General features: G+C 38.1%; 1 protein-coding gene across 1 annotated transcript; it reads left to right on the forward strand.

The window, feature by feature from the left end:
• Nucleotides 1–3,587: 3,587 nt before the first annotated feature.
• On the forward strand, nt 3,588–4,970 carry LOC121788723. The gene is made up of 2 exons (XM_042187339.1): nt 3,588–4,523; nt 4,614–4,970. The coding sequence occupies exons 1-2, from the start codon at nt 3,588–3,590 to the stop codon at nt 4,968–4,970; spliced, it is 1,293 nt and encodes a 430-aa protein (XP_042043273.1).
• The last annotated feature ends 4,561 nt before the right edge of the window (nt 4,971–9,531 follow it).

Raw genomic sequence — 9,531 nt, forward strand, 5'->3', positions numbered from 1 at the left:
TGGAATCGAGAAAAGAAGATGTTGTGCTTATCTCAAGAACCTTACATCAACACAGTACTTAGTCGTTTTAGCATGCAGGACGCCATGAAAGGTTTCTTACCTTTTAGACACGGCATTCATTTATCTCAAGAGATGTGCCCTAAAACGCCGTCTGAGATACAAGCAATGAGAAGGATTCCATACGCTTCGGCAGTTGGAAGTCTCATGTATGCTATGCTTTGTACTAGACCTGATATTTGCTTTGTTGTTGGCATGATGGCAAGATATCAGTCGAATCCGGGCCAAGGACATTGGACTGCCGTAAAGAACATACTCAAGTACCTTAAACAAACTAAGGACTATGCTCTAGTTTACAATGCAGTCACGCTCTTTCCTTTGAGATATACTGACTCAGACTTTCAAGCTGATCAGGACTCGAGAAAATCTACTTCAGGATATGTGTTCACCTTAGGAGGTGGAGCCGTAATTTGGAAGAGTGTGAAGCAGAAATGCATCGCGGACTCGACCATGGAAGCCGAGTATGTGGCCGCTTCAGAGGCGGCAAAAGAGGTTGTAACTTCCTTATGGATTTAGGTGTGGTTTCGAATCTTCCCAAGAGCATCACCATTTATTGTGACAATTTTGGTGCTGTGGCAAACTCAAAAGAACCAGGAGCTCACAAAGCGAGCAAACACATAGAGTGGAAGTATCATATCATCAGGGATATAGTGCAGAGAGGAGACATACAAGAGGTCAAGATTGCGTCAGAGAACAACCTGGCAGATCCTTTTACAAAGGCTTTGGCGGTGAAACCGTTCGAGTGCCACGTTGAAGGGATCGGCGTTCGACTCATTCAAGACCTCAACTCGCTTTCAGTATAAGTGGGAGAAATTTTAGACGTGTGCACTACCATTTTGTATACTCGAAAGCTGTTTTGAGTATAAGTGGAAGATTGTTAGGGTTTTGTATACTAGAAATCACCTTTCGAGTGATTGGATACTGTAAAACTCTAATTGTTATTTTCCAATAAATGCAACAGATTATTTTTTGTCATAATGTTGTTATGTTCTACATTTAAAGGTTGTTTATTGCATATTTAAATGTATAAGCAAATGTAACAAAGTCTAAGTCTTTGTTTTAGTAGACCGGTTGTGGGCGTCGTCCAATTTAAGGTAACACGGTCAGTTCTAAACAAAGAAAAATAAGAATTTAACAACCTAGATAGGCCTAGACTACCTATTGTGAAAGGTTGCAATGTCAGTCCGATTATTTCTAAGCCTTATTGAAAAAAGATGACGTTGGTGTGGTATAGCACTAACTGGATCTAACAGCAAGACGAGTCTTTATGCTATCTACTGAAAGACAAGGTCTTGATAATTAATTTCTTAATCAATGTACGTTAGCATTGAGCATACGATATAGAGTATCTACTACTTTGACTTACCAAAGGTGCGGGTTTTTCGTCACCCAACGATCCAGGTATATTGGGTAGTGGCGATCATTATCTAGCGGTGCTAGGATTGCTATTACGTTGAATCGTGCGCAAGGGGAGTCTCGTTTGATAACATCCACAAGAGGAGCTCGAAACAAGGTTTTATTATTCGGAACCTAGCTAGTTGGAGTTTAATTACTCTATGAATAATAAATAAGAGTTTCTTGCTAAGTCCACTCTTGGAGATTAAAATATGTTAATTAATTAAGTCCATAGCAGACAATAATTAATTAATGGATGTTTCTATCTTAAGCGCGGGAAATAAATTAAATGCAATTAAAGGAAACCCGGAATACTTGTAATTTCGGATTTGGAAGGCAGTGCAATATTACTTCTGTAGTGGCTGCTTGTAATATTCCAATATAAGCTTATATTAAATTGTGGGTTCAATTTAATTGGTAAAAAGCTAATTGGGTGAGGCCTGTTCCAAATTCTTCCTTAGATCCCTGACTGAGCCCAATATGTGACTTAATATAAATAGGAGAATAAAGGAGACAGAAATGATACATTATTACTCTATCAAATTTTTGTCCCCCTCTAAGAAAGAGATAGCTCGAAATTTTGCCACCTCCGTGAGCTGAGTTCTGTCTTCGTTATTCAAGTCCTAGTACGTTGGTGAGATTTTCCCACACAAATATCAGCGTATAGTCCGGGACACCAGTCAGAAGATCCAAGGTCGAGTATTGAAGATCTTCACGTGGAGACGGAGCAAGCCATCATCGATTCTTGATTGAATCAACGAGGTAAATTGGCTAATTCCGTAGTAAGCATGTTTTAGGGATTTATATGCTAAAGTATGTTTTAATTCAACTTATGAGCATGATACATGTGATAATTACGCGAATAGAATTTGTCTAAATAATCTGCTAAATAGATCAAATTTATGTGATCATTAAATGCTGCACGCTTCCGCTGCCAACCCCTTCATTCATAAATCTAAACACATAAACTATCATTTTATAATTTGAAACTATCATTTTACCTTCTGAAACTATCATTTTATCCCATGAAACCATCATTTTATCAAGTGCAACTATCATTTTACCTTCTGAAACTATCATTTTATCCCACAAAATGTCATTTTATACACCAAAAATACCTATCATTTTATCTGCTAAAAGTATCATTTTATCGCCTGAAAGTGTCATTTTATTTCATATGGCTTCAATCTGTCTTCTCATTGAATCTACCACAATTTCTTGAATCATGACGACCCATCTCATGACATTTACCACACCGTCGTAGAGGCTTATTTGCTTTCCTTATTGCACTCTCCCTCTTTGATACTTTGTCACTAGCTGATCCTTTGGTTCTAACAACATCTGGAGGATGTACATCACATCAGGTACTGCCATTCCATAAAATTCCTCAACCATCTTTTTCTTTTCAATGACTGAAGGTATTGCACAATTTCCAAATATATGCTCTTCCAAATCATCAAGATCAGCACATAACAAAGACAGATGATCCATACTTCCCTCAGACTTTTGGACTATTCTATAAAAGTTGGAGAACAACTTTTTCTTAACTCTCTGCTTTTCATCCAAATCTGCAAGGTAAAAGATAACATTATTACAATAAATACTACTCCCTCCGTCCCACATTTGGAGTCACTTTTAGTTATGGCTCGGGTTTTAAGGAAGAGTTGGTTGGTGTAATAAATGAAGTGAGATGGTAGAATGTGTAATAAATTAGGTGAGTTGGTAGAATGTGGGTCCCTTTTGACTTTTTAGATTTAAAAGATGTTTATTGTTGACTTGTAAGACAAATTCATTAAATTAAATAAACTTAAGGTAAATTAATGTTCATTATGATTAATCATTTACTAACAACCAAAAATAATGAAGCTTAAAACACAAAAAGGCCATCCGGCCCATACTTGATTCAAACAAAATGAATTGTGATTTCATTAATTCAAACTCCAAAATTGGAGGGAATGCAGTACAACAAATGGAGGGAATGCAGTACAACAAATGGAGGGAAACCACAAATGCTAATGCTAAACCTATAAATACATTCACTCCATTACTATCAAACTCTTCTATTCCACCTACCAAAAAAGAAAGCAAACCTATTTATAGCTAATTTACCCTTAGAAAATTTTCATCATTGGGCAATGGAGATGGAGCAAGAGATGGATGAAGAGATGGAGCAGGAGCTGTTCGAACAGGATCAGTTTCAAGAGCCAGAGGATCAGTTTCCAGAGGCAGAGCCTCCACAAGAGGCAGAGTTTGGCCAAGGGCCGAGGGCCTCTCTAAGTTTGAGCAGCCAAGAGAAAAACCTTATTGTACAGTTCCTTCAACAGCAATGTCGTGCTGGAGCACTGCCACATGGTTCACTCATGGCAGCTGCAACAAAATTCAGAGTGCATCCAAGGACAGTCAGCCGCTTGTGGCGGATAGCCACTCATCAAATTGAACAAGGCCAACCTGTTGTCATGAAAGGCAAAGCATCAGGTTATACTAAGAAAAAAGGTCAAGTAAATCTTGATGAAGACAAGTTTAGACACTTGTCTATGCTTGAGAGATCCTCCATCAGAAAACTTGCTATTAAGATGGATGTTAGCAAGTCCACAGCTGGCAGATGGGTGAAGGGAAACAAAATCAGACCACATACAAATGCCATCAAGCCTGCACTTACTGATGTGAACAAAATCACAAGAATGAGATGGAGTCTTAGTCATATTCAGCCAACCATATCTGAAGGAAAGCTAACCTATCATGCAATGCACAACATTGTTCACATTGATGAGAAATGGTTCTACATGACAAAGACTTCAGACAGATACTACCTGTTGCCAGAGGAGGATGAGCCTTACAGGTCTTGTAAGTCAAAAAGATTCATCACTAAAGTGATGTTCATGTGTGCTGTCAGTAGGCCAATGTTTGGCAGTGATGGGCAGCCCATCTTTGATGGTAAAATAGGCATATTTCCATTCACACAACAAGTGTCAGCCATGAGGAAGTCAAAGAATAGGCCAAGAGGGACACTAGAGACAAAGCCTATCCCATCAGTTAACAAAGAAGCCATGAGAGAATGCCTTCTTAATCAGGTATGTACATTTATGTGTTCATTAAGGTCATCACTTAGGCAACTAAGCATTCATTAACAATTCATGCTCAGATTATACCAACAATTTGAGGCTATTGCAAGTACAAACAATGAGATATACATCCAACAAGATAATGCCAAACCCCACTTGAAATCCTCTGACTTACAATTTGAGGCTATTGCAAGTACAGATGGTTTTAAATTCCATCTAGTCAGCCAACCAGCCAACTCCCCAGATACAAATGTGCTAGACCTTGGCTTTTTTAGGGCAATTCAGTCTCTGCAAGATGACAAACTTGCCACCAATATAGATGAATTGTTGGCAAATGTTTGGAGTTCTTTTGAGGAACTCACATCACAAACTCTGAACAAGGTTTTCCTGTTTAACCAAGATCCTAGAAGTCCATGGGGGCAACAACTACAAAATACCCCACTTGAACAAAGATAGGTTGAGTAGGACAGATGGGCTGCCTACCTCACTTGAGGTTGAAGAGAATCTGATTAGGGACAGCTTGGAGTATCTTCAACTTTCTCAAAATGATGTGGGTGGATCATATGAAATAGAACATCTAATCAGTGTGTTGGGATAGTAGCTAGGGAAATTGGTGATGGGGTTTACAGTATAAGCATCAAACTAGGTTGGTGTTTAGGATGTAAACTTCTTTTTTTGGTTATGTAGCCTTTATTTTGGTGTTAAGGGTATATAGGCTGCATTACAAGCTGTAGTATGTATGAAATGCAGGTGTAATTGGTTTAAGTGTGTGTTTTTTGTTCAAAAACCAGCACAAGGGACAAAAGACACAAAATCAGAGCCTCCAAACCATAAAGGGGTGGCTCTAAGCATAATTATCCAACCAAGGCAGAGTATAGACATCATACCATGCATCTCTCAGAAAATTTTCATCACAGAGGCCAAATCACACACATTCAGAGCCTCCAACCCATACAGGGGTGGCTCAAAGCATAATTATCCAATCAAGGCAGTGTATAGACAGCATAGCATGCATATCTCACAGAATTTTCATCACAGAGTCCAAAAGACACAAAATCAGAGCCTCCAAACCATAAAGGGGTGGCTCTAAGCATAATTATCCAACCAAGGCAGAGTATAGACATCATACCATGCATCTCTCAGAAAGTTTTCATCACAGAGGCCAAATCACACACATTCAGAGCCTCCAAACCATAAAGGGGTGACACTGAGCAAAATTATCCAACCAAGGCAGAGTATAGACATCATAACATGCATCTCTCGGGAAAATTTCATCACAGAGGGCAAATCACACTCAATCAGAGCCTCCAAACCATAAAGGGGTGGCTCTAAGCATAATTATCCAACCAACACAATGAATACACATAATAGCATGCATATCTCAGAAAATTTCATCACAGAGGGAAAATCACACTCAATCAGAGCCTCCAAACCGACACAACAAGTCAGAACCTCCAACATAGCCAATGCAGCAACATTCCTCAATCAAATCCATACAAACAGCCTCCAAACCCTATACAGGGGGTGGCTTACCTTAGAGTAAAAACGCACGGATTAGAGGAAATCTTTCATGCTAGGCAACAAGATCAACAACATAGCTTTCTCATTCTCGGTGGTTGAGCATCGGAGTCCGCACAGGGGTGGGACGGTGGTTGGGTTTCAGATCCGTCGAATACCCCAACCGAAGGAGGAAATTCAGATTCTCGGACGACCTCAGATGATTGAGGTGTTTCAGACCCATCAACGCCAGCAAACGGTGGTCGATTTCCCGATCAGTGGTACCAATCGACCGCTCGTTCGCTTTCCCACCGGTCAAGGACTTCCGGTGGAGTGTCAGGGACGATTAGGGTTTCTGGCTGCGCCTCCGGCGTTGCAACCCAATCATCCGCCATGATAAGGCAACGGTGATGGAGTACGGCAGGTTTAGAGCGACGAAAAATCAGAGGCGCCGATTAGAGTTCGCCCGAATTCGAAGAAGACAATCGGGAGAGTGGAGAGAGAATGGGAGAAGTCGAATATTGTAAGGGTTGGGTGGGTTGGGGGGTTGGGGATAATTAATTGTGGGGTTTTTGTTTTGGTTTATTTTAATTTTGATAATGGCATTTTGATGTAATTTTGATGAAGAATGGGGTAAAATTTTATGTCCAAATATGGAAAATTCTAAAAGTGACTCTTAAACTAGGACGGACTTTTATGGCAAAAAGTGACTCTTAAACTGGGACGGAGGGAGTATCATTTATCTGACTGAAAAATAGAGTTTTTACAAAATAAGGTTAAAAATGGAGCACATGTTCAAATGGTTGTATCTCCTAATATGGTAGACCATGGGCTGCCTTTAGTAAAGAGCTCTTCAACCACCTTCGACCAAAATATTTCTCAGGAATGAGATTAGCAGACTTATTCTTCAACAAACAAAATATATGACAGCATAACAAACCAATTCTGGAAAACTTCTTACAACTACAGTCGAATGTGTCTTGCTTACAATCATACTTAACATCCCATGTTCTACCATATTGGTCATTGGCCTTATGCATCTTGATGTTATCCTCAACAGTTATCGAAACAATCTCACATACCATACTTATTTCCTGTTGTACATGTTTGAAAATAGAATCAGTGTAGATTGTAGATGCATGCTTCTCAATAGGCAATTGGGTTGACAAATCAGGAATAGTTGAGTAATCCAAGTAGTTCAATCGTGAATTGACATTCCTTTGATCTCCCACAGCATAGTTAAAGAAATTGATGAACTGTACAAGATTTGCACGAGGCTTTGTGTAGTTTTTAAAAAAGCTATTCTCTGATTCAGACATTGATGTAGTCCTAAGAAGCGACCCCATGGGAAAATCTCGAAAATAAGCAGGAACCCAGAATTCTCTATCTTCAAACATCGATCCAAACCAGTGCACGTCTTCTAATCCATACCGTTCCATTATATCATTCCATATTATATCAAACTCATCAGGCTCTAACAAATCAGACCAAACACATGCATTCAACTCTTTTTTGAAATCTTCATTACCAAGCAAGGATTTGGGCAACTTATCTGACACCTTAACCATAATATGCCACATGCACCATGGGTGCCTTGTTTGTAAAAGTACTTGTTGAACAACAAGTTTCATCCCCAAATCTTGATCAGTGATAATCAATTTGGGTGTTACCCCCATACATCGAACAAAACAGCCAAACAACCAAGCATATGAGTCTCTACCTTCACTTGATAACAATCCAGCTCCAAATGTAACTGCTCTGGAATGGTTATCTTTTCCAGTGAATGGAGCAAAAATCATGCAATACTTTCAGAACATAACATAAAAATGAATTATATTTTCATACATACAGAAAAGTATCATTTTATCAGCTAAGAATATCATCTTATCAGCCGAAAGTATCATTTTATGCCTTTTAGCAACAAAAGTAATATACCTGTTAGTGTTGTATGTTGAGTCAAATGAAATTACATCTCCAAACATATAATACTTTCGTCTTGAAATAGCATCAGCCCAGAAGAGTTTAGTTAACTTTCCATGAGATCCTATCTCAATTTCATAATAGAAGGCATCAGATGATTCCTCTTGAGAACGCATATAATCAAAAATCATTTGAGCATCTGAACCATCAATATTGGACATAATATCGCGATAACCATTTCTAATATCAATAATATCACATCCAACATTTTCAGGTCCCCATTATCTCCTTCAGAAGTTTGAATGTGAGTGTGGGACCAATATTACACCTGCCACAATCCTCCATAAACCTCCGATGGATAGGATCTAGACTGCGATTGGCCGTCATAAAATGCCTATGCTCATCCGCAACCATTAAGTGATTATGATACTCAACAAACTGACAAACCTCATACCCTTTGCTCATGCCATCTGAAAAATATCTCAAGTTGAGCTTAGCAAGACATTCACACCTAAATGACCGACACCCCTGCGCTTCTTAACAGACACTTCAGTTGATTTGGATGCATCACCAGGTATAAAATTCTTAGAGCCTTGTCTGCTGCAAGCCAAATACTGCCACTTAATAATACCATGAACTGATTTGTTGCCCAGTTTACGAATGCCAAAACCAACTGAACGAGCATAATGTTCATAGAAATCAGATGCTTCTACTAATGTATTGAATTTCATACCAATCATTGGCTTCAAAGCATCATCACAAACAGGAATGTACATACCTACAAATCAGTAAAACTATCATTTTATCAACTCAGAGTATCATTCTATCGAGCAAAACTATCATTTTATTTATGCAGTAAACCTAACATTTATAAGCCAAAAGTATCATTTTATCAACTCAGAGTATCATTCTATCCGGCAAAAGTATCATTTTATCAACTCAGAGTATCATTCTATCGGCAAAACTATCATTTTATCAACTCAGAGTATCATTCTATGAAGCAAAACTATCATTTTATGCAGTACACCTAACATTTATAAGCCAAAAGTATCATCTTAACTACTAATCATCGGCTTCAAAGCATCATCACAAACATGAATGTGCATACCTACAAATCAGTAAAAGTATCATTTTATCAACTCAGAGTATCATTCTATGCGACAAAACTATCATTTTATAAACCAAAACTATCATTTTATCAACTCAGAGTAACATTCTATCCGGCAAAACTATCATTTTATCAACTCAGAGTATCATTCTATCCGGCAAAACTATCATTTTATTAACTCAGAGTATCATTCTATCCTGCTAAACTATCATTTTATCAACTTAGAGTATCATTCTATCCGACAAAAGTATCATTTTATCAACTCAGAGTATCATTCTATCTGGCAAAACTATCATTTTATACAGTACACCTAACATTTATAAGCCAAAAGTATCATCTTAACACTACATAATATAATTAAATATGACGTTCAATACATCAGAAACATAAACCAATTGACAGCTAATATTATTCTAAAATCAAATTCAATACCTGAAGCAAAACAATCAATAAATTAAAATATGAACACAATCAATAAGCTAAATAATAGAT

Source organism: Salvia splendens, unplaced genomic scaffold (genome assembly GCF_004379255.2).
Source record: "Salvia splendens isolate huo1 unplaced genomic scaffold, SspV2 ctg1126, whole genome shotgun sequence".
NCBI lineage: Eukaryota > Viridiplantae > Streptophyta > Magnoliopsida > Lamiales > Lamiaceae > Salvia > Salvia splendens.

What these genes read in the sequence shown, in the direction of transcription:
- LOC121788723 (XM_042187339.1), top strand. Translation starts at nt 3,588, where the DNA reads ATGGAGATGGAGCAAGAGATGGATGAAGAGATGGAGCAGGAGCTGTTC. An exon ending in GAGAATGCCTTCTTAATCAG is followed by an intron (nt 4,524 to 4,613) that starts GTATGTACATTT and finishes CAACAATTTGAG; the next exon opens with GCTATTGCAAGTACAAACAA.